Source organism: Procambarus clarkii, chromosome 2, assembly GCF_040958095.1.
Source record: "Procambarus clarkii isolate CNS0578487 chromosome 2, FALCON_Pclarkii_2.0, whole genome shotgun sequence".
NCBI classification, from domain to species: domain Eukaryota; kingdom Metazoa; phylum Arthropoda; class Malacostraca; order Decapoda; family Cambaridae; genus Procambarus; species Procambarus clarkii.
This window is the reverse complement of record NC_091151.1, coordinates 12453366-12479936: the sequence shown is the minus strand read 5'-3', so window position 1 is coordinate 12479936 and position 26571 is coordinate 12453366. Positions and strand designations below refer to the sequence as shown.

General features: G+C 44.1%; 1 protein-coding gene across 1 annotated transcript; it reads right to left on the bottom strand.

Moving 5' to 3' along the window:
- Nucleotides 1-2074: 2074 nt before the first annotated feature.
- LOC123751086 (uncharacterized) lies at nt 2075-24541 on the bottom strand. The gene is made up of 2 exons (XM_069328214.1): nt 24426-24541; nt 2075-3215 (listed from the first exon to the last, which is right to left on the bottom strand). Exon 2 carries the CDS (start codon nt 3188-3190, stop codon nt 2288-2290), a length of 903 nt encoding a protein of 300 aa, XP_069184315.1. The 5' UTR covers nt 3191-3215; nt 24426-24541; the 3' UTR covers nt 2075-2287.
- Between the last annotated feature and the right edge of the window lie 2030 nt (nt 24542-26571).

Sequence of the window (26571 nt, the reverse complement as noted above, 5' to 3'; positions counted from 1 at the left end):
CTTCTGGGGTGTGAGTTTTCAGTTGCATATGTCCTGGGGACCATTCAGGCTTGTTCGCATATATATATATATATATATATACATATATATATATATATATATATATATATATATATAGAATATATATACATATATAATCCTAAGTTAGGCATAACTTAGGATATCTATAGCTGCAGATATCGTTGCAGCTTCCTTGCGGATATTTGTAACAGCTGCCCTGGGAACGAAGCGCCGAAGTGTATTATCCACGGCAATGAGTCTCACTCCTCAATCCTTCTACTTAAAGGCTCAAAGGGATAACACCACTCCCTGGTGATGCTGAGAATAATGGATGATAACTCCACCCCCCAGTGATTCTAGGGTGAGGAGTTATCCATTGGGATTCAAGATTTTTGTTGACCTGATTACATCCGACTTGGGCAGGAGTTCGGCGAGGTCAATAATGGAGATTCCAGGGCACACTCAACCTTTCACCGTATTATTCCATTCACTAGATGAAACATACAACATTTGTACCAGCATTATATATTCGAGTCAGGAGTCAACTGTTCCAACTAGATGAATTAAATCAAGTGTTAATGAAAATATATTTAAAAAAAATTCTAACCTCTCTATATGTGGAAATGAGAGTTTTTGTTTTTTTTTGTAAATCAGGTAGTTTTAAGAAGATAAAAATAGCCAGAGATATCATAAAGGTGTAATGGAGGAAAAAAATATTATTATTGTTTTATTTTAATCTTTACAGTGGAAAATTTGTGATTAAATTTACAGATGCAGTGAAGGAGATATAACTGAAAAAGTTAGGTATAATTCAGGATATCTATAAACCAGAAAGATATATCTAACAAAGTTAGGCCAAACTCAGGATATTTATCAACCTAAAAGAAAAACATGAACTCCAGCCCAAGTTCGAGTATTTATCACCATTCAGAAAAGGTCAGAGAAAAACTTAGTAAGCCCAATAAAGTATTAGTAAGTCTCTAGGGTCTGAATCATGGATGGTTACAAACATGACCCCCGGGATTCCAGGGGGCCAAGGTCCCTGCGGCCCGGTCTCTGACCTGGCCTCGGAGAACGTGGTTACAATTCTGGTGAAGTTGGATATAGATCACATGCATCCAATTGTCGACCAGTTAGTTAAATGTCCATACTGGGGAAGTTGATAGTCAGTCTTGGTTAACATAGCTGCTCTCTTTCTTTTCTAGCATATTAAAAATTGCTGATAATAAAAGTATTTATAATAAAGTAAACCCTACCTCATTAGTGACTGTTATATAAACTAGTACCATAGAAAAGGAAGGAAAGTATGGCATGTTTATTGCATATGAAGCAAAGGGTCAATTTAAATGGAAAAAAGACTGGGCTTGAAAATAATATTATAAGTCGAACGCCCCAGGGATTGCTCTTGTGAACTCTTCTCTTTATTATCTACATAAACGACTTAAGAGTTGGCGTTACTGACGACATCAGTAAACTTCCAGATGATTCCAAAATAGGCAACATCTTAAAATTCATTGAGAGTGCATTGCTTCAAAGTGACCTGAATAAACTCCTGTATATGCTAAAAGTCTGTAACTGCAGTTTAAAGCAAATAAATACAGAGATCTTAGCCTAGAAAATGAAAATAGAGGCACTATATTAGTTCAATAATGTCAACATCATGAGTTAATTTTGTGACAGTGATCTAAGCGCTTTGATTATTGGGAATCTTAGACCAATCAAATAATGCATAAGTACTCGAAATATAGCAACATTATGCTGGGAGTCATATTTGAAAGTGTTAGTAATAATTCCTCATCTGTTATTCTTCAGAGTTATCTCACCCAGAGTTATCTCGCCCGACTTGGATTATCTCAGCCATGTTAGGCCCGACTTGGATTATGCAAATCAGTTTTGAGCATCACGTTACAAGATGGACAAAATTTCAAAGGAGTTGAACGAAAAGTTACTTTGTCTTTCAACTTATGATTTTATCAACTTTGTCAACATATCAACTTTCTTTTAACTAAAAAAATAATTATCCTTATAATAATACAAATAAGGATCGTCTTGTAATAAGATGATCCCGGGCAGTAAAAATCTCCCACGTGAATAAAGAATAAAGAAACCATTTACTTTCGTTAGTAAGAAGATCAATGAGTGACATCAATGAAGTATTCAAGTGGTTGTTGAGCTACAAAGGGGATATTTATAGTGTATAAAATATATAGATAAACCAGAATGTGAAACAATGGGTTTTAATTTAATTTAAAAAAGTTTTGATTGAGGAAGTCTGCCGAATAGTATATCAGAGGTTTGTGCGTTGGACCGTTTCAAGCGTAATCTGCATCAATATATGACAGTTTGTGGTGAGAGTAGACGTCCCAGCTGCTGGTAGGAACCTAGTCACATCCTGGGTGATGGTGAGAGTAGACGTCCCAGCTGCTGGTAGGAACCTAGTCACATCCTGGGTGATGGTGAGAGTAGACGTCCCAGCTGCTGGCAGGAAACTAGTCACATCCTGGGTGATGGTGAGAGTAGACGTCCCAGCTGCTGGCAGGAACCTAGTCACATCCTGGGTGATGGTGAGAGTAGACGTCCCAGCTGCTGGCAGGAACCTGGTCACATCTTGGGTGATGGTGAGAGTAGACGTCCCAGCTGCTGGCAGGAACCTAGTCACATCCTGGGTGATGGTGAGAGTAGACGTCCCAGCTGCTGGCAGGAACCTAGTCACATCCTGGGTGATGGTGAGAGTAGACGTCCCAGCTGCTGGTAGGAACCTAGTCACATCCTGGGTGATGGTGAGAGTAGACGTCCCAGCTGCTGGTAGGAACCTAGTCACATCCTGGGTGATGGTGAGAGTAGACGTCCCAGCTGCTGGCAGGAAACTAGTCACATCCTGGGTGATGGTGAGAGTAGACGTCCCAGCTGCTGGCAGGAACCTAGTCACATCCTGGGTGATGGTGAGAGTAGACGTCCCAGCTGCTGGCAGGAACCTGGTCACATCTTGGGTGATGGTGAGAGTAGACGTCCCAGCTGCTGGCAGGAACCTAGTCACATCCTGGGTGATGGTGAGAGTAGACGTCCCAGCTGCTGGCAGGAACCTAGTCACATCCTGGGTGATGGTGAGAGTAGACGTCCCAGCTGCTGGCAGGAACCTAGTCGCGCACAACACGATAGATGAACACCACTGCATCACTCTTCTTGTCATAGTTCGGCACCACCTTCTTTACTTTCTGTGGAACACCAAAACGCAAAAGTTTACCTTTCGAGTGTAAATGATATACGAAAATTACACAGGTAACAAAGTAAACTGGATAGAGTTAGTTTTATGGAAAAACATAAATCTGAACAAAGGTTAGAACATTGTATTGTACAGATACACACTGTCAGTCTTATATAGATTTTACACAAAAGTAAGTGTAGTCGACAAATGATGAGTCAGTCATTTCCCCTCTTCCCTCCCACCTTCTCCCCTCCCTAATTCTCCCCTTCCACTCCTCTCTACCTCTTCCCTTCCATTTTCTGTGTGTGTGTGTGTGTGTGTACTCACCTAGTTGTACTCACCTAGTTGTGTCTGCAGGATCGAGCATTGACTCTTGGATCCCGCCTTTCGAGCATCGGTTGTTTACAGCAATGACTCTTGTCCCATTTCCCTATCATACCTGGTTTTAAAATTATGAATAGTATTTGCTTCCACAACCTGTTCCTGAAGTGCATTCCATTTCCCCACTATTCTCACGCTAAAAGAAAACTTCCTAACATCTCTGTGACTCATCTGAGTTTCAAGCTTCCATCCATGTCCTCTCGTTCTGTTACTATTCCGTGTGAACATTTCGTCTATGTCCACTCTGTCTATCCCTCTGAGTATCTTATACGTTCCTATCATGTCCCCCCTCTCCCTTCTTCTTTCTAGTGTCGTAAGGCACAGTTCCCTCAGGCGCTCCTCATACCCCATCCCTCGTAGCTCTGGGACGAGTCTCGTTGCAAACCTCTGAACCTTTTCCAATTTCATTATATGCTTCTTCAGATGGGGACTCCATGATGAGGCGGCATACTCTAAGACTGGCCTTACGTAGGCAGTGTAAAGCGCCCTAAATGCCTCCTTACTTAGGTTTCTGAATGATGTTCTAACTTTTGCCAGTGTGGAGTACGCTGCTGTCGTTATCCTATTAATATGTGCCTCAGGAGATAGATTAGGTGTTACGTCCACCCCCAGGTCTCTTTCACGCGTCGTTACAGGTAGGCTGTTCCCCTTCATTGTGTACTGTCCCTTTGGTCTCCTATCTCCTAGTCCCATTTCCATAACTTTACATTTGCTCGTGTTGAATTCTAGTAGCCATTTCTCTGACCATCTGTGCAATCTGTTCAGGTCCTCTTGGAGGATCCTGCAATCCTCATCTGTCACAACTCTTCTCATCAACTTTGCATCATCCGCAAACATCGACATGTAGGATTCTACGCCTGTAAACATGTCGTTAACATATACAAGAAATAGAATTGGTCCCAGCACCGATCCTTGTGGTACTCCACTTGTTACTGTTCGCCAGTCCGACTTCTCGCCCCTTACCGTAACTCTTTGGCTCCTTCCTGTTAGGTAGTTCCTTATCCATGCTAGGACCTTTCCCCCCACCCCCGCTTGGCTCTCGAGCTTGAACAGCAGTCTCATGTGCGGTACTGTATCAAAGGCTTTTTGGCAGTCCAGAAATATGCAGTCTGCCCAACCATCTCTGTCCTGTCTTATCCTCGTTATTTTATCATAGAATTCCAGAAGGTTTGTTAGGCACGATTTCCCTGTCCAGAACCCATGTTGATGTTTGTTCACAAACCTAATGTTCTCCTGGTGTGCAACCAGTCGTAGCCTAATTATTCTTTCCAGTATTTTACAGGGGATGCTTGTCAGTGATACAGGTCTATAGTTAAGTGCCTCCTCCCTATCACCTTTCTTGAAGATTGGCACGACATTTGCCTTCTTCCAGCAACTGGGCAATTCTCCTGACATAAGTGACTCATTAAAGATCATTGCCAGAGGCACGCTGAGGGCCTGTGCTGCTTCTTTTAGTATCCACGGTGATACTTTGTCTGGTCCAACTGCTTTAGTTGCATCTAGAGTTGTCAACTGTTTCATTACCTCCTCTGCTGTCACCTCTATATCTGATAGTCTTTCATCTAGGGTAACCCCTTCCAACAATGGGAGCTGCTCAGGCTCGGTAGTGAACACTCCATGGAAACTGGCATTCAGTGCCTCGCAGATTTCCTTGTCACTTTCAGTATATGCCCCCTCTGTCTTCCTTAGTCTTGTCACTTGGTCGTTCACCGACATTTTTCTTCTTATATGACTGTGTAGTAACTTAGGTTGTTTTTTCGCTTTGATTGCAATATCGTTCTCATAGTCCCTTTCCGATGTTCGTCTTATGTTAATGTAATCGTTCCTAGCTCTGTTGTATCTGCTTCTGTTGTCCTCTGTTCTTTGTCTTCTGTACTTCCTCCACTCCCGCCTGCTGGCCATTTTTGCTTCCTGACACTGTCTATTAAACCATGGGTTATTATATTCCTTCTTATTTTTTCCCTTTACCGTTGGTATAAATCTCTCTTCGGCCTCCTGGCATTTCTGTATGACTAGGTCCATCATATCTTGGTCTGTTTTTCCTCTAATTTCTTCCTCCCACTGCACTTCACCCAGATAGTCCCTTATCCTCATATAGTCCCCTTTCCTGTAGTCAGCTCTCCTTTCCCAGATCTCTTGTCCCATTTCATTCCAAGCGAAAATGCGCCGGTGGGTAGACCCGACCACGGCCGCTGGAACGCCATCCAGCAGGACGACCGAGTGCGCTAGAAGATGGAAGGCAAAACTGTACAGCATGGTCGACGGCGCCGGCCTCGCTTCCCCTAGTTGCTTCTCGCTTCCAATCCCCTAGTTGCTGATTGTGTGTGTGTGTGTGTGTGTGTGTGTGTGTGTGTGTGTGTGTGTGTGTGTGTGTGTGTGTGTGTGTGTGTGTGTGTGTGTGTGTGTGTGTGTGTGTGTGTGTGTGTGTGTGTGTGTGTGTGTGTGTGTGTGTGTGTGTTGCAACGATGATAAAACAACACTTTTCACCTCATTAACAGCGCACAACCAGGCTGCCACACAAGTTTTCAACTGCTTATATATATATATATATATATATATATATATATATATATATATATATATATATATATATATATATATATATATATATATATATATATATATATATATATATATATATATACATATATATATATATATATATATATATATATATATATATATATATATATATATATATATATATATATATATATATACATATAATATAATATAATACACTAGCAGTACCCAGCCACAGCAACCTTCCCTGTGCCCCAGTCCTCACCATTTCCCCCTCACCCGCCTTCTCGGTCTCCCAACCATTCCCCACTCCACCATCCCCTTGTCCTCCCCACCATTCCCCACTACACCATCCCCTCTTCCTTCTACTCCCCTGTCCCTTTCTCCTCCCCACCATTCTCCATTCCCCCCATCCCCTCGTCCCCACCATCCCAAACTTCCCCGTCTCGTCGTCCTTCCCTACCATTCCCCACTCCCTTGTCCCCTCTTTCTCCCCACCATCTCTCACTTCCGTCCCCTCGTCATCCCCACCATTCCCCACTTCCTCGTCCGATGCCTTCCCAAATGGTCTGATGTTCCCATCAGAATATTGGGAACATCAAGTGATCTGATGTTCCCATCACAAAAATATAAGAAAAACAGTTAATAAATGAAATGAAAATTTGAAAACAATGAAATAATAAACTATGCTCACGAAATGAACGATATGGTAAACAACACAGCTCAATTCCAATGCAATTCACACAAAATAATTAAATTAAAATGAAAATAAATCAAAATCTTTGAAAATTCAATTTATCAATGCAATCAGAAACATTGAAATGGAATTGTACCATATTTAGTATAGCATGTGTGTGTTGTTCTTACATGCAAAAGATGGCGCTGTTTTTCAAGAACAGCATAGTTTAACCTGTCATAGGTGGGCATCTATACTTATACTTACGAAATGAACGGTATGGTAAACAACACAGCTCAATTCCAACACAATGTCACACAAAATAATTCAATAAAAATATAATAAATCGAAATCTATGAAAATAAAATTTATCAGTGCAATAAGAAACATTGGAGTTGAATTCGTGATATATAGTACAGCGTGCATGTTGCTATTATGTGCAACAGATGGCGCTGTTTTTCAAAAACATATGTTTTTACCTGTCACAGGGGTGGCATCTATATAGTAGGTATATAAAACCATGCGCCTATTCAAATGCAATGTTGTCACAATTTCAAAGCAATCAGTAAAGAGGTTTCAAAGATTTTCCTCACATGAAAAACACATGGAAAAACACAGTTTTACAAAAAATTAATGTTTTTTTTTTTTACCGTCACAGACGTGACATATATATTGTATGTATATAAAAACCTGGCCAGATGCGAATAGAACGTTGTGTGACAATTTCAAGGCAATCGGTGAAGAACTTTCGGAGATTAGCGATTTTGAACAAACGAACATTTTCATTTTTATTTATAACTAGCTGTACCCGGCCACGCGTTGCTGTGGCTCAGCAACGCATGTGTGTTGCTGAGCCTCAGCAACCTTTCCCTGTCTCACAATCCTTCCTCCCCCATTCTCCCCCTCCCCCGTCACCTCGTCCTCCCAACCATTCCTCACTCTCCTGTCCCCTAATCTTCCCAGCAATTCTCCACTTCCCTGTCCTCCCCACCATTCCCACCCCTCCCAATCATTTTGTCCTCCCCACCATCCCTCACTTCACAGTCCCCTCTTCTTCTTAACCATTCTCCACTCCACCATCTCCCACTCCTCCGTCCCCTCGTCCTCCTTACCATTCCCCCCTCCCCCGTCCTCTCCACTATCCCCCACTGCCCTGCCCCCTTGTCCTCCCCACCATTCTCCATTCCCCTGTCCTCTCGTCCCAAAGATCTCCAACTCCCTCGTCCCCTTGTTTTCCCCATCAATACCCCCTTCCCTGTCCCCTTGTTTTCCCCACTATCCCCCACTTATGTCCCCTCATCCTACCCACCATTCCCCACTGCCTCGTCCGATGCATTCCCAAATGATTTGATGTTCCCATCAGAAAATTGGGAACATCAAATGGTCTGATGTTCACATCTCTGAAATATAAGAAAAACAGTTTAAAAATGAAATGAAAAGCAATAAAAAAATAAAGTATACTCGCGAAATGAACGGTATGTTAAACAACACATCTTAAATTTCAATGCAATGTCACACAAAATAATTAAATCAATATGAAAATAAATCAAAATCTATGAAAATTAAATTTGGCAATGCAATCGAAAACATTGAAATGGAATCGTGTCATATTTAGTATAGCTCTTGTTGCTGTTACATGTAACAGATGACTTTGTTTCTTAAAAAAACCGTTTTTACCTGCCACAGGTGTGGCATCTGTACTTATTCTTATGAAATGAATGGTATGGTAATCAACACAGCTCAATTCCAATGCATTGTCACACAAAATAATTAAATCCATATGTAAACAAATCGAAATCTATGAAAATTCAATTTATCAATGCAATGGGAAACACTGAAATGGAATTGTAACATATTTAGAATAGAGTGGGTTATATATATATATATATATATATATATATATATATATATATATATATATATATATATATATATATATATATATATATATATATATATATATATATATATATAGATATATTGCTCGAAAAAAACGCCCACTACATCTGATTAATCTTAGTATGTGTTGTGTACCCTATTAAGCCTTATTCTACTCTTTTCTCCTTTATGCCTAACTCTCTACCCCTTATGTATACCTATTGTTTACACCTGACCCCATTGTTTGATCCAGTTGTATTCACCTGACCCACTATTAGTATAAATATAATGTCCTGTAATGTGTCATCACTTGAGAATGAACCATGTAGGTTCGAAACGTTGTGGAATTTTATAATAAGTGTAATACATTCTATAGTTGTTTACTTCTTTTTCTTCACCTCGAAAAGGAACAAGAGTTTTGGAGTACTCCTCCTCCAACTAAACCCTGGTGCAAGAGCACTAATTAGAGGGTTAGAAGCCCTGAATCAGAAAATAGTTAATACAGAACATGCTGTCATATTCAATGAGACATAAAAGAAAACCTGCTGCCAGTATACACAAATATTTACCCACTTGACCCAGCAGTCCGCAACGCAGAGTTTACCTATAGGTACAGGCAAGATCTCATACGGCATCAACTGAACACGAAGAAGGAAGCCATCCAAACCCTAACAGAGCAAGCTGAACATCAGTTAAATAAATGGATCCAGTACGACATCCCCAACCAACTCAAGCATCCATCAACAGTGAACTATTAAGCCTAAAACAACAACACAAAACTCCTGCAGAAACGAAGACACTCCGAAAGCTGACAACCCTCAACGGGGGACAGTTAAAGATCCCTCGTCCAAAAGATGGCTACATTAACCTAACTACTCATAATCTTAACCAGGACCAACGAGACCTCTTGAATCTTGGTCTAAACTGCCAATTCATATCAAGACCAAAGAAGTATCAAAAACGCCTTGAAATCGAAATGCTTCTTGACGACATCCACAAGTTAGAAGACAACAAAAAAGTCATCACCACTGACACTTCAGGCTGAACTACTAACTGAAGCGGGGAAAAAAACGAGGAACATACTCATCAACAATCTTAACCCTACGATTCAAAGAAGCAGCAAAACAACTTAAAAATCGGGAAGATGTTACAATAAGAAAAGTCGACAAGACAGCAGCCTATGTGTTGATTCCTACCGAAGAATACATGAATAAAATTAGCGACATCCTTAGTGATGGCACCAAATTTCAACGAATCACGAGGAACCCTTTGGAACACCTTAAACGCAAAGTGAACAAAACTATTACTGCAATCAAAGCAAAGAAAGGTAGTGTTCATTTCACTAAACTTCAAGGCGACTGTGGCTTAGGATATGCCTATGGCAATGTTAAGACACAAACCAGGTAGCCCACTAAGCCCAATAATCAGCCAAATACCAACTCCAACCTATCACCTGGCAAAAAAAACTTAACAAACTCCTTACTCCATACACTCCAAGCATCTAGAGTCTACAATCATCAGCAGATTTCCTAGAATTAATCAAAACTACACAGCCCGATACTTCCCTGGACGTCTAATCCCTGTTTATCAACGTCCCAGTCGACATCACCATAGAAATGATACTGGACAGGGAATACAGAGACGAGAGCACCATCAAATTAGACATATCCGAGTCATACTTGAAGAGTCTTCTCGAGGCATATACACAGGAAGCTCCTGTCATCAGTCCGCAAGGGGACATGAATCTACAAACAGACGGAGTAGCAATGGGCTCCCCCTTAAGGGTGTTACTCGCAATTTTTTATATGGGAACCATCGAAGACAGAGTCTTCAGTAGTAGACAAGGTGCAAACAGCACCTTGGGAATACTGTATACAGAATCTTGAGAAAATTGGGTACAGCACCTTGAGAACATTATATACAGCACCTTGAGAATATTGTATTCAGCACCTTGAGAACATGTATACATCACACTGAGATCATTAAATACAGAACCTTGAAAACATTATATACATTGACTTGCAAACACTGTATACAGCACCTTGAACACTTTATACAGCACCTTGGGAACATTGTATGCAGCACTTTGAGAATATTGCATACAGCACCTTGAAAATATTTTATACTTAACCTTGAAAGCATTGTAAACAGCACCTTAAGAACAATGTATACATCGCTTTGAGAACATTGTATATAACACCAATAGGAACGTTGTATACAGCACCTTTAGAACACTATTCCTTCTCTTTCAACCCTCTCCCTCCCTCTCTTTCACTCTTACCCTTTGTCTCACCGTCTCCCTCACTCCCCCCCCCCCATCTCTCTCTCTCTCTCTCTCTCTCTCTCTCTCTCTCTCTCTCTCTCTCTCTCTCTCTCTCTCTCTCTCTCTCTCTCTCTCTCTCCCTCATCTCTCTCTCTCTCTGCCCCCCCCCTGCTAACCCTATCACAACTTAGTCACAAATTGGACAAACGTGGATGGGAGACGCACCAAGGAAACAGGGAAAAGTCAAAGTGACCAAATGATGGAAATATTCGCCCAAGTTTGGGAGGACATCAGGAGAGAGATGCATGATATGAAGAATACACTAAGCAACCTGCAAATCAAACTGACAGCAGCAAAGGAGGATATGAAAACCCTCACAGAGAAATAATACTGAGGCTCAGAATCAGATAATCATCCAAAGAGAAGATGTAAATGGTTTATTGGAAGGAACCACCACTGTACATGCAACATTTGCAGAAGTGGTGAGAAAGAGCTCAGAAGCAATGTCCACAGTGAAGGAGGTAGAATTGAAAACAGCATCCTCACAGGAAGCAGCAACTTGCACTAGTCAGCTGCTGGAAAAAAAGATCAGTGGAAACAGTGGGCACTAAAGAACAGGAAGGCTCCAGTAGGACAGAATGGAATGGCAAGGACAGAGCAGCAGTGAATGAAATACTAAAGGAGATAAAGATTAATGGGGCTGAACAAAGCATTCAGAAGGTTTTCAGGTTAGGGTGGTACAACAAGGACAAAGACCGTCTGATAAAGATAAGTGTTTGCAAACAAGACCCTGAAGGAGAATATTTTAGCAAGAAAGAGTCAACTGCAATATGTGAGAGAAAACAAAAAAGTATTCCTCCAGAGGGACATGATGACGGAGGAGAGAGCCGTGGTGATAGAAGCAAGGAAGAAGCACAGGGTGAGAGGAGAAAACCAGGAAATCTCAGCCCCCAATACAACATTCCTAGAGGTGAGGGAATGTTGTGTTGCATCCAACACAACAACCAGCATCCCAGCAACACCAGACGGAAGGCCATCACCACCACCCTCCTCCACACAGAAACCCTCCCTGTCTTGAACCCTCCCTGCCCCTACTCAAATGCTCAGTCAACCCTCTCTCCCCACTCACCCTATACCCATCCTGTCACCTCTCCCTCATTCCCACCTTGTCCCCCACTCCCCCCTTTTCCTTTCTGTCCCCTCTCCTCCTTCACCCCCATACCCTCCCTGCCCCTGCCCTCTCCCCTACACTCCATATCCTCCATGTCCCTCCTCCCTCCTTACCCTCATACCCTCCCTGCCACCCTTTCCCATGGCTCCTTAGACCCTGTTAACCACCTAACAATTCTTCACACCTATAGAACAGTTTCCTCCATCAACAGAATCCTCACTAAGAAGGGGATATGAGAATGAACAGAAGAAAGTGAGCTTCAAGGCAATGAACACTAACATAGATGGGATTACAAATAAAACAAGTGAACTTGGAGAATGGACACTAAAAGAAAACCCAGACGTAATAGCGATCACAAAAAAAGCTAAAGAAAATGATAACAAATGTAGTGTTTCTGCAGGATTACTATGTAGTGAGGAAAGAGAGAAAAGGAAGAGGAGGTGTGTAGCTCTGCTAAAAAGACAAGGCTAGAGTTTTGAGGAGATGGTTATTCAGGGCTTTGAAGGTATCAGTGACTACATAACAGGTACCAAAGCAATTGGAGGACAAAAACTTATAGCAGTAGTCAAATATATATAATCCCCACCAAATGACAGTAGACCCAGACAGGAATATGATAGAAACAACATGGCCGCCATTAATATAATAGAGATAGCAGTTTATGTCACTAGCAGGAACGGATCTGGACTACTAATCTTGGGAGTCTTCAACCACAGGAAGAAAAATTGGGAGAACAGAGACCCACGTGGAGGACCAGACACATGGAGATCAAAGCTGCTGGACGTAGCAACAAACAATTTTTTAACTCTACACATCAAGGACCGACAAAAATTAGAGAAGATGATGAACCAGTTATGCTTGATGTGATATTTACCCTAAATGAGTCAGATTTATGAAAAGTTAAGTTTGGAAGCATCCTTAGGAATGAGTGATCACAGTGTATTGATCTTCTAGTACCTAGTAGAGCTAGGATTTATCTCCACAAAAAAAAGAACTAGAAAACAAAGGGCTGGCATACCGAAAGGGAAATTATGACGAGGTGAAAAAATTCCTAAGCGATACACCATGGGACACGGAACTCAGAACTAAGTCCATGCAAGGCATAATGGACTATGTGACCCAAAAGTGCCAGGAGGCAGTAAACAAGTTTATCCCGGCCCAAAAGGAAAAAAAAATACGAAAAGATAAAGAAGAATCCGTGGTTTAATAGGGCATGTATGGAAGCAAAGAAACTAAACAAAAGGGCGTGGAGGAACTTCCGAAATAACAGAACACCTGAAGACAGAGAGAGAGTTACCCGGGAACCAGGAATGTGTATGCAAGTGTGAGAAGAGAAGCAGAAAAGAATTATGAAAAGATATAGCAAATAAAGCCAAGAATGAAGCAAAGCTACTCCACAGCCACATCAGGAAAAAAATAACAGTGAAAGAACAGATGATTAAACATAGAATGTGTGATGAAAGACACAAAGTGACAAAGAGGTGAGTGAAATACTCAACCAGAGGTTCCAGGAGGTCTTCACAATAGAACGAGGTGAATTCACTGCATGTGGAGAGGTGGCAGTAAACTAGGCGGCCTTGGAAGGGTTCAAAATTACAAGAGATGAGATCAAAGCGCATCTGATGGATCACGACGTGAGCTGCTGATCCGGACGGAATCTCACCATGAGTACTGAAAGAGTGTGCAGAAGCACTTTTCTAGCCACTCTTCATAGTGTATTGAAGAGTGGTACTACACTTCTCCCATCTCCAGTGACCTACACTGGAGATGGGAGACTTACCAGAAATATAGAAGATGGCTAATGTTATCTCAATATACAAAAAAGGATGACAGACTAGAGGCACTGAACCACAGGCCAGTGTCCTTAACTTGTATACCATACAAGGTGATGAAGATCGAGAGAAAAACCTAGTAACACATCTGGAGAGAAGGGACTTTGTGACAACCCATCAACATGGGTTCAGGGAGGATAAATCTTGTCTTACAGGCTTGATAGAATTCTACGATCTGAATTCTACTAAATTATCTCAAATATAAATTAAAATTATAATATATTAGCATATTGTGCATATATAGGCACAGGTTAGGTTAGGGGTTTAGGTTCTGTTGGCGAATATTTGTATTTGTAGTACGTGGGGTGAAGCATTTAAAGCGTTGTGGTTCAAACAAAATTCGTTAGTGAAGCACTTAATTTGTTCCGGAAGTGTTCGAACGTCAACAGTTGTGAGTTGTGTGTAAACCGTTTTTCATTCATAATCAGGGGGTTTAGCGGGTGCATGGAATCACTTTTGGGTCTTTGTTTGGAGGATGGACATTTATAGTTTTAGGGTTCGAACAAAATTTGTCAATGAAGGACTTGTTCCGGAAGTGTTCGAACGAAATCAGCTGTGAGTCGTGTTTAAACCTTTTTTCTTTCATAACCAGCTCGTTCTCCAAACAAATAACGAAAAGTGATTCCATGCATGCGCCAAACCCCCTGTTTATGAATGAAAACGGTTTACATACGTCTCACAACTGATTACGTTAAACACTTCTGGAACAAATGCTTCACTGACGAATTTTGTTCGAACCACAACGCTATAAATACTCAGCCCATCCTCCAAACAGACCCAAAAGTTATTCCATACACTCACCAAAATCCCCTGTTTATGAATGAAACCAGTTTACACACAACTCACAACAGATTTCGTTCAAACACTTCCGGAGCAAGTGCTTCATTGACGACTTTTGTTTGAACCACAACGCAATAAATGCTTCACCCACGTACTTCAAATACAAACAATCGCCAACAGAACCTAAATAGGTTGCGTGGTGACCACCGGCCAGGTCGGACGTTCCTGAGGTCTATCCGGTCCTGGCTCGTGTTTACGTTGGGTGATTGCTGGTTTGCCACTGACAGGGTGACGTTTGACTTAGGGGCCATTATACCCGAAAATCCGAAGAAAAATGGAATATTTACGAAAAATACTACAACGTTCTGGCAACACTGTGGTGCAAACCGTTTTATGTTATCTTGAAAAATAATGTAATTAGAGTAAAATTTCCTGCTGCAACTTTCCCCAATCCGGTCCTCGAGGCCTGGGTGCGCCGCGGGGTTATCTTGAGATGATTTCGGAGCTTTAGTGTCCCCGCGGCCCGGTCCTCGACCAGGCCTCCACCCCCAGGAAGCAGCCCGTGACAGCTGACTAACACCCAGGTACCTATTTGACTGCTAGGTAACAGATATAGTGTGTTACGTTGTTTAAGTCTAATATTTCGTAATAGCGTTGAAAATAACTTGTTATGCATAAAACAAATATAAACTCACTCATTGGCAACAGTCTCGTGTGAGGGAGAGGGTGGGGTTCGTGGCTTAGCAGTCAGTCACTCTGTGTGTCCCTCAGCTAGTGGATCTATCATTGACGCGCGCTCACAATATCTCCCAGAACTCTCGCTATTTGTACTGCAATATGACGTACCAAACGAACAAGAGGAAAGCATTGAAAGCTAGATGCATGCGAGCTCTCCGTAGAAGGTACTAGCTGGCCGCAATGCGTAGATCACGCATTGTGACGAGTAAAGATCGTGGCAGCCTCTCAGCCAAGAGTGTGAGGAACTGTCGCAGCCCGCTACCCCCCCCCCCCCCCCAACTTTTACAACTATATCTGCCTTCACAGCCTTTATTTATTATTCAATTTACATGAAACTTGCACATTATATGTAGAGTTTATGCCTCTAAAAACACTGGTAGTTTTTCGTATCTACGTAGATTTATTGATTTTATAAATATTGATAAACTTCATTTTGTTGCATACGTTTTTGGGAAACTTTAAAAATCTGTATTATTGCACTAAATACATCTGGGATAAAAGTCCTTTGTTCATATCTTTATTATATAGTAAGGTCATAGCTAAGTGTCATAGAAATTATTTCGGTTCACAATTGTGGGCTGTGAAAATAATTGAACATTGTTGAAAAATTGTCTAATTTTTTTTTTTCTCCCTCTCTATTTAGGCTGAGATGCTGAAACTTGGCCCAATTGCAGCACCTTTCACATGTATCACGATAATAAATTTTTAACACCCTACAATAACTCTATTATTTCCTGGTATAATGGCCCCTTAGCCATGGGGACTTCTCGCCCTCCAGTGAAGAGGACATTGTCGGCTGGTCTGGCATTTACGGTACCGGTGGACCATTCGTTGGTTAGTGTCGCCCTGGTGGACATGCTTCATGTGCAGCTATCGGACCCGGTGGGCATCCAGCTGCTTCAGGGCAACCGTGCTGTGGTCAAGTTCCGCCTCCAGGCTGCCTTTCAGGCGTTTCTCGAGCGGTGTGAGGGGCGTGTTTACCTCTCTCCCTGATACTGCTGGTTCTATTAAGGTGGTGAATCTTAGTGTCACCTTGACGTCTGTGGCGGTGCATAGTGTCCCCTTCGATTTTCAGGACGACTTCTTGAACTCCTGTTTTGAACGATTTGGGACAGTGTTAAGTGTTCGTTGGAACAAGGTCGTTGCCGGGCACTGTGTTGGTATGCTTGACGGCTCCCGCACCCTGACGATGTCGCTGAAGTGTAGTATACCGTCGTCGATGTCCGTGTTGGGTTACACACTCCGCTGCCAGTATCAGGGTCAACCGCGCACCTGTTATCGGTGTGGTCACGAGGGTCATCTGGCTGTTGCGTGCGACGTGGGAGCAACTGGTTGGGTGCATGTTTTTCGTGCGGAAGATTTTCCACCCCTGTTGCGTTCGGACGGTTCTGAGGGCGGAGTGGGTGCTGTGCCTGAGGCGCCTGATTGCCTGTCTGCTGGTCCGCCTGTTGAGGCGATTTCTACGTCCTGTGCGACACGTCTGGTGACTGCTGTGGCCCCTGGGGTTGTTGAGCCGGTGTGTGTGGGTGTTGGGCCGTCGCCTGAGCTGCATGTAGTGCAGGATGTCCCGGTGGAGGTTCATGTCCCGTCCCCGCCTGTGGATGTGATACCGGCTCCCGGGGACGCGGGTTCTGCTGTATTGGAGGGGGGGCTTTGACAGGGAGAGGTGCCTGTGTGTGTTGGCGACTGTAGTTCTGCTCTTTCCGTCCCTTTGCAGAAGCGTGCACGTCGGTGCTCGAAGGCTGTTTCCCTGGATGATGTGGACAGTGTGAGTGATGTGGACTCTTCGGACGGTGCTGGTGTGACCTGTGTGGGTGTAAAGATGGTGGCTGTGCCTGCAGTGGGGCCTGCTGGGAGTGGTGTGGTGCGGCCTGTCTCGAAACGTTCTCGGCGGGCTCGGAGTGTCTCCCCTTCGTGGTGTGCCTTGGGAGGAGGTAGGGGAGTATGGTGCTCTGGCGTCCCCCGCCGTGGATGATGGTGCTGTGAGGGGTTCTGAAGTTACTACCTGTGCCCCACCTCCTGCGTCACCTGCTGGTGGATCTCCGCAGTGGAGGGTTGCCCCTGATGACCGGGACCTCGTCGTGGTGTTGCGGAAAGATGTGCTCCGGGGGGCCTCGGCTCCTGTGCCCTGTGGTGGGGTCGATGCCCCGCCTGCATCCCCTGCGGTTCCCTCTCCTTCATTGCCCCGGTCTGGGGGAAGCCTCGTCCCGACTGCTGGGGTAGTGCCCTGTGGGGTTCCAGTGTTGAGCACTTATCGGGATGCCCGGGTGCTTCCGATCCCGTGGTGCTCGTCCACTGTCTGGGTGTCGCGGGTGAAGGAGTTTGTTTATAGGGTGCCAGATAAGATGTCTCAGCCAAGGGCACTGCATGGTGGCCAGCTGCCAGATGATTTGTGGGTGATTTGGGAAGCGCACTGATTGCGCTTTCTGATATACTAGGTCCCGGAGAAATATTAGTTAACGTTTTGCGCACACCGCTATGCAGTACGTGGTTCTGCTGCCGCCGTGCACTCAACACCCCGCCCTACGGTGCGGGGAGTCTCCCTCTAACGTCCACCTCTGTTTCCGTCGCCAATCCTCTCTCTCTACGGCCCGCCACATCCAACACTTTTGACTTTCTTCTCCTCCTTAACGTCTACGCATTTCCCTACATTTGTCCTGGTGCAGTCATCAGGAGGGTAAACCCTTCATGCAAACTGCACCTATTCTCAAGAAGAAGAGAAGAACCTAAACACCTAACCTAAACTAACCTATGCCAATATATGCATAATATGCTAATATATTATAATATTAATTTATATATGAGACAATTCCCGTTTTGAATGAACAGCATGTAAAAATTTATGAATGCGCCTGTGGGGTCGACTGCTGGATGTAATGAATTTGAGTCGAGGACGGGTTCCACACTGTTGACGTTTAAACACTTCCGGAACAAGTGCTTCACTGACGAATTTTGTTCGAACCACAATGCTGTAAATGCTTCAGCTACGTACTACAAATTAAAATAATCGCCAACAGAACTTAAACACCTAACCTAAACTAACCTATGTGTCAGGAGATGAATTCTCCAGCTCCCTTGTGCACTGAATGGGTGCGCAGTCCGATGTGCACAGTCCGTGAGCACAGGTGCTTGTGCACTGTAGAATCAGATTGGGAATTACAACTCTCTCATAGCCGTGTAAGGTGTCTGTAGGAATCTCTCGACGAGTGCTCGTCATTGATGCTATTGTGATATCTGTATTGAGTCTGTAAGGAGAGTTACAGCAGGGAGTTGTTTCTGTTGAATTTTGTACCAGTTCAAGTGTAGTGAGGGGGTTTGGGATTAACGGCTGTAGGTAGACCCTCCTGCTCACGTGATCCCCTCGTGAGAGGGGCCATAGCGTCACCTGGAAGGAGCGTGATTGGCCAAGGCTCCTGGGCTCTGGAATGCTTCGCAGTGATTGATCGAAGAAGCTGCAAGTACCCGGGTCGCTAGAGGGCCCTCTCTTGGTGCCAAAGGGCATTCTTTCAAGTGTCGGCAGCTTGAGGAGGACGTAATTTCTCGTGCTAGGCCAAGCACCCGAAATACCGCCTGCAACGACACAAAAGTCACTCTCGATCGTTGTGCCAATATCCCAGGACCGTGGGAAGTAAGAATCCGGTATCCAGGAAGAGGGAAAACAGCGATAAAGCTAACGAGTGTGAACTTAGTGATTGTCACCAAGCCACGTGATTCTAGAACGCCATTCAGAGAAAACTGGACTGTGGAGGCTGTGTTGATCTACATGTGGTAGTGACATCCGTCGTCTAGCGTGCCTTAGCTACAAGGTACCTGGGAGAGACGATCTTGTGAAGTGTTGTGTTGGAAATCTTAAATTCGCAATTCCGCGGAATTACCAGTGAACAGTGAAGTACTCTACTAAAAATACGATCTTTCCTGCCTCACTCCACAAAGTTATGCTCCTACTCCGCCTACAGAATCGCTGACAGCACTTGTGGGGCATAGTCATTTTCATGTGCCGCGCCGTGTTAGCGCCGTACCTGTCGTACCGCGCCGTGCTGAGGGCGTTGTACCATCCCAGCTGTGTGTATATACCAGCTGCCGCCGTGCCTCGCTCCCCTTGCCTACCCTAGGCTGATTGAATTTGAACAATTATGCCTTTTTCAGGACCACCACGAGCACCAGGGATACCATCACCCCCGGCAGGGGGAGCCACCCCCCCCCCCCCCCACGAGGATCCAGAACCAACTGATGCAGGCGAGGTATCGGGAGCAGGACCCAAGGGCCCCACACCGACCCCAACCCCAACCACAGGCGCCACACCAGGGCCCATACCACTTTCCGGAAGCACCCCAATACCCGACGCACCATCCTTGCACTCCACAGAGGAATTGCTTGTAGAAGAAGCATCAACACACGCCACATCCTCACATTCCTCAGCCCACGTACGAGGAGGCGAAGCACTCCAACGCGTACAGGAACGCTTGGGAACTGGCCGTTGATCGTCGGAGCTGTCACCCCCAGCAGGGGTCGCCCGGGACGAGTCGGCAGCATGCTGCCCCACAACCGAGGGAGCACGCCCCCGCAGAACGTCAGCCTCAGGTACACAGGATATGAGCCCGCCACCCAGAGGACACAGGAGAAAAAACAGGCGCAGCTGGCAAAGGGAAAGGAACCAACACAGATGAAGAAGCTCGCAGGGACGTCGAAGGCGGGAGAAGAGGAGAGGAGGGAACAGGAACAGAAGCCGCCGGAAGCGAAAATACAGACATCGGAAGCGAAGAGACAGACTGCGGGGGCGGAGCCGCACACACCACCACCTCATTGTGTACACCACCATCCACACATGCCGGGTCAGCAGGCGGCTGGGGAACCTCCCCACCCACTCCATCACGAGGCGACAGGTCCTGCACCACCAACGGGGGAAAGTCCTCTTCCCGGAACAGATTAACAGGTGCAGCCGCGACCCCAGTGCAATCGGCTACCAGATACCTCTCAATGCCACAACGAAAACAGGAGCATGGTTGCCTTGCATAGAATGCCCACAGAGTGTACCCCAGCAAGGTTACCATGGAAGGAATCGGGGACTTGAGTCTCAAGGCGAGAGTCCGTGTACCACAGGAGACCCCGCGCTACTTTCCGGAAGAGACAGAGTTCATACGGAGGGATACCACCGTAAAATATTGGCCAAAGTATCTCCGAAGCAGGCTCTCAAAAACTCGAGGGGCACACCATGCAAGGCCACATAGGTAATTTAGCAGCAGCGGTTGGAAATGGCGACCGTATCGCCGTCCCCCAGGGAGGGTCAACGTACGCCCATCATAGCAGCTACGAACTCCTTATACACCGCCGCGGAGTTAAACTTCACTAGTATTCGGTGGGTCAGCTGGAGCCCGTACACCTCAGCTACGCGAACACATAACATGTCCAACAACACAACCTCAAGAGCAAGGTATGAAGCATGGCCTGAAAACTCCAAACCAATGGTTTCTGTCCGGCGAGCAGAGGAAAGGGGGATCTCCATGGAGCCGACACGCCAAGCAGCACCCTCCCACACGCAACTCCAGGCAACAACTCCCTCTGTTCAGTTAGTCATTATTCAGTCAGCGACGACGGGAAGGATCTCGTGGGTCCACCAGGCGGTTGAATAGCTGTTCCTAAATGTGCCACTGGGGTAGACAGTAATCTAGATTTTTATTTAATAAATTTGTTATTGTTCTAGAAACGGTCGTTCATATCAAACCCGCCACATTATTGTCCAACTTTTCATGTTCTATAACGCTTTGTCTGCTTATGTGTAAATTAAGTCTGTTCCTAAAAGCTAGAGTCCAATTCATAGCACTACACTTCAAAAAATTCGAAGTAAGTACCCTTTGGTTATGCTTCATTGGTAGTTATCACTAGAAGGAGCCAACGACCTAAGTGGACAGGTTTCACCCGTGTGGTGAAGCCTGGCGGTTTACTCCCGATATTTTTATATGGTCTCAGGTTTTAGGTTAAATATCTGCTTGTATGCAGTTCTTTCTGTTTGAGGTCTGCCTCCCATGCGAGGTAGTTCCATTACGTAACATCAATAGGAAAATAATTCTTTTGATCAAGTCAAAGAAAAAAAATCTCATACGATGCCTATACATGCACAATATGCTAATATATATGTTTTTGGCTCCTAAGTGGGCCTGTGTTTTTCTGTTGTTCAGTTTTTCGGTGTTATATTTGTGGCCTTGGTTTGCCTTGGCCTTTGCTCCCTGTTTTTGCGTGTTTGGATGCTGTGTGGTGTGCGGTAGAGGTGTACTCACCTAGTTGTGCTTGCGGGGGTTGAGCTCTGGCTCTTTGGTCCCGCCTCTCAACCGTCAATCAACAGGTGTACAGGTTCCTGAGCCTATTGGACTCTATCATATCTACACTTGAAACTGTGTATGGAGTCAGCCTCCACCACATCACTTCCTAATGCATTCCATTTGTCAACCATTCCGACACTAAAAAAGTTCTTTCTAATATCTCTGTGGCTCATTTGGGCACTCAGTTTCCACCTGTGTCCCCTAGTGCATGTGTCCCGTGTGTTAAATAGCCAGTCTTTATCAACCCTGTCGATTCCCTTGAGAATCTTGAATGTGGTGATCATGTCCCCCCTAACTCTTCTGTCTTCCAACGAAGTGAGGTTTAATTCCCGTAGTCTCTCCTCATAGCTCATATCTCTCAACTCGGGTACTAGTCTGGTGGCAAACCTTTGAACTTTTTCCAGTTTAGTCTTATGCTTGACTAGATATGGACTCCATGCTGGAGCCGCATACTCCAGGATTGGTCTGACATATGTTGTATATAATGTTCTGAAAGATTCCTTACACAAGTTTCTAAACGCCGTTCTTATGTTAGCGAAAATATTAGAGGAAAATATTAGAGGGGCTGGTCCCAAACCTGCACACAGAAATAACATCACATGAGACCAGAAGACATGGCAGGATGTGCAGAATACCCCCGTTGAAAAACAGAGGTGCAACTGGTACTCTGAGAGAGAACTCTATCAACATCAGAGGTCCGAGACTGTTCAACACGCTTCCACTACACATAAGGGGCATAACTGGCCGACCCCTCACAGTGTTCAAGAGAGAACTGGATAAGCACCTCCAAATGATACCTGATCAACCAGGCTGTGACTCGTACGTCAGGCTGCGAGCAGCCGCGTCCAACAGCCTGGTTGATCAGTCCGGCAACCAGGAGGCCTGGTCGACGACCGGGCCGCGGGGACGCTAAGCCCCGGAAGCACCTCAAGGTAACCTCAAGGTAGCCAACCTGGCATATGCTGCTGATGTTATCCTCTTGATATGAGCTTCAGGGGACAGGTGTGGGTGGGTATGTGAGTTTGTCTTGTTGTTTGCGTGAGTGTTTTGCGTGTGCGTACATTCTTTTCTTGTCATTCTGTATATGTTGTATACCTTGTGGCGTGTGTGTGGTCGTGTGCTCCTTTGTTCCTCTGTGTATGTGTGGTAGGAGTGGTTTTGTGCACGTGGTCCTCTATCCACGTCAGTTCTGTCTCTGTTTTATGTATTTGGTTGCGGGTGTATTTTATATTATTTATGTTATGTATGTATCTTCTTTATTTTTTATGTGCTTTTCTCTGTTTTATTCTGTGTTGATACGTATCTCTGTACTTATTAGCGCTTTGTTTTCTGGTACCCGTGTTGGGGTATCGGGGTTGTGCCCTGTTTTGTTATTTTTTACCTGCCACGTGTTTTCCTTTTTGTTTTTGCGGTTACTGTTACTGTTGCTGTTTACTGTTACTTTTATTGTTCCTATGTACTGTTATTTCTTTGGTATACTTGATATGTACTGGATTTCATTGTGTTTGTGAGTTCTTGTATTTGTTTTCTCTATAAAATTGAAAAAAATATGCTAATATATAATAATATTAATTTATATATGAGAAAATTCCTGTTTTGAATGAGACGCATGTTAAAATTTATGAATGCGTATGTGGGGTCGACCGCTGGATGTAATGGACTTGAGTCGAGGACGGGCTGTTTAAATGCTTCACCCACGTACTACAAATACAACTAATCGCCAACAGTACCTAAACACCTAACCTAAACTAACTAATGCCTAAATATGCACATTATGTTAATATATAATAATAATAATTTATATTTGAGAAAATTCCTATTTTGAACGAACAGCATGTTAAAATTGACGAGTGCGTCTTTGGGTTCGACCGCAGGATGGAATTGACATGGTCTGAGGACGGGTTGGTTTACTATTGTTATTGAAATCAACAGTTTGAACTAAATGCTTCCTGGACATAAATAAAAAGTGCTTCATTATAATATATGCTGCAATTTGTCACGAAAAAAGAATTCTGATATCAAATAGCGTTCATTTACAGTAGAGAAAAGTTATCCTCAACAATATAATTCAATATTACTTTGTCCATAATGTAAAAAGCAAAATGTTATAAATTTTTAAGCATCTTCTTGAGGTTATCTTGAGATGATTTCGGGGCTTTTAGTGTCCCCTCGGCCCGGTCCTCGACCAGGCCTCCACCCCCAGGAAGCAGCCCGTGACAGCTGACTAACACCCAGGTACCTATTTTACTGCTAGGTAACAGGGGCATAGGGTGAAAGAAACTCTGCCCATTGTTTCTCGCCGGCGCCTGGGATCGAACCCAGGACCACAGGATCACAATTCCAGCGTGCTGTGTACTCGGCCGACCGGCTCCCTAGCATCCTAGCAACTCGAAAAGCAGTATTACAAAGTATCCCCCCCCCCCCCCCCACCAATGAAATAGACTTTTGACCTCGACTGTACATATATATTTATTTAAGTATGCAGTATAATAAAATGCATTTAGCTTGTTGTCTTCTTGCCATCTTTCACGAATGGTTAATTTTTTCTAATAAGAACACAACATTTGAGGATTTCCTGGTATCGGGCAGTCGGGACACATACGATTCCTTGATCGTCGTCGCCCTCAACCAATAACAACACAACATTTGAGGAAATATTACCTGCTGCCACAACCCTTGTTGTTCTAGGCGTTCCATGCGTGGCTCCAGCTTGTCCTTGTATTCCTCCAGTGTCGTCAGGTACTTCACATTCGTCACAATTATCACCAGACCACCTGCGTGAAAAGAAAGGTATTAGTACCTGAAAAAGGTGATGCCCTCCAACACGGTGATGGCAGGCGCTGCACACTACACATGCCTGACATTGTTCATGTGTAGGGTGTGTCCACCACCACTCGTGAGTGTGTAAGGTGCTGTCCACCACCACTCGTGAGTGTGGAAGGTGCTGTCCACCACCACTCGTGAGTGTGGAAGGTGCTGTCCACCACCACTCGTGAGTGTGGAAGGTGCTGTCCACCACCACTCGTGAGTGTGGAAGGTGCTGTCCACCACCACTCGTGAGTGTGGAAGGTGCTGTCCACCACCACTCGTGAGTGTGGAAGGTGCTGTCCACCACCTCCTAGTGAGTGTGGACAGAACTCAAATTGTGTTGTTAATGATTATAGTTATCTGCACTATGTTTAAAATACTTGCTAGGTTGTACTATTACTTCTACCCAAGACAAGTGTGACATCCTTCCCTTACACCAGGTTAAACAATTAATTTTATTATCTTACTATTACTTGAAAAAATTGGACTGTATTTATAACTTTATCCTACTAGGTGTTTACTTGTACACATAGCTGGGGGGTTTATATTACATAGTCTATACCACATATGGTGGTATTGGTAGTTTATACCTATAAACTACCAATTTGTGTTATATCTAAAAAAATTATATGGTAAAAATGGGTTTGTATAACTGTCATGTCTTAGCTGTTATGTTGTTAAGGCCTGTTTTGGCAGTGCAAGAGCTCCTTCAACATCAGATTTTGGTTTGCCACATGTGATCCAGGACTTGGACCTGTTAATGGCAACTCAGTTGTTTTTGTTGGAGCAAGGAAGCGTCTGTACAGATTATGTAGGTGTTAAAGCTCTCTGGGATTTCTTCAGTTCGTCAAAGGTAACCCTTGGTTAGGGCTTGTTACGCTACATAACCTTATCAGTAAAAATTACATAATGAAGTAAGAGCTCTACAGGTATACACACGAATATACCCAGTAAACACAAAACCTTTTCGTAAGTTTTTAATTGGACGCAGAGAGATGACAGTGTAACTATATATATAAAGTCGTCTTTATAATGTATAAAATACGTTAATTTCTGTCACTCAAATCGTGGACCATTGTTGTAAAAGTACAACTGATCTTTTAAAACTTTTATAATTTAAATTAAGTACAAATACTTCATGAGTGTGTGTGTTTCGTCTGAATGTGTGTGTGGTTGCATGTTTGTGTGGTTGCGTGTCTGTGTGTGTGTTTGTGTACTCACATAATTGTATCACCTAATTGTTCTTGCGGAGGTTGAGCTTTGGCTCTTTGGGCCTGCCTTTCAACCGTCAATCAACTGGTGTACAGATTCCTGAGCCTACTGGGCTCTATCATATCTTCATTTAAAACTGTGTATGGAGTCAGCCTCCACCACATCACTGCCTAATGCATTCCACCTGTTAACTACTCTGACACTGAAAAAGTTCTTTATAACGTCCCTGTGATTCTTTTGGGTACTCAGTTTCCACCTGTGTTCCCTTGATCGCGTACCACCAGTGTTGAATAGTTTATCCTTCTCTACGCTGTCAATACCCCTGAGGATTTTGTAGATAGTGATCATGTCTCCCTTTACCCTTCTGTCTTCCAGTGTCGTAAGGTGCATCTCTCGCAGCCTTTGCTCCGGGACTTGTCTAGTGGCATACCTCTAAACTTTTTCCAGCTTCGTCTTGTGCTTGACAAGGTACGGGCTCCATGCTAGGGCCGCATACTCCAGGATTGGTCTTACATATGTGGTGTACAAGATTCTGAATGATTTTTTACACAGGTTCCTGAACGCTGTTCTGATGTCAGCCAGTCTCGCATATGCTGCAGACGTAATTCTCTTTATATGGGCTTCAGGAGACAGGTTTGGTGTGATATCAACTCCTAGATCTTTCTCTCTGTCCGTTTCATTAAGTACTTCATCTCCCATTCTGTATCCTGTGCCTGGCCTTCTGTTTCCACTGCCTAGTTTCATTACTTTGCGTTTACTCGGGTTGAACTTGAGCAGCCATTTGTTG

Bases quoted from the DNA above. Each gene is read 5' to 3' on its own strand.
- LOC123751086 (XM_069328214.1), bottom strand. From the start codon at position 3,190: ATGACAAGAAGAGTGATGCAGTGGTGTTCATCTATCGTGTTGTGCGCG.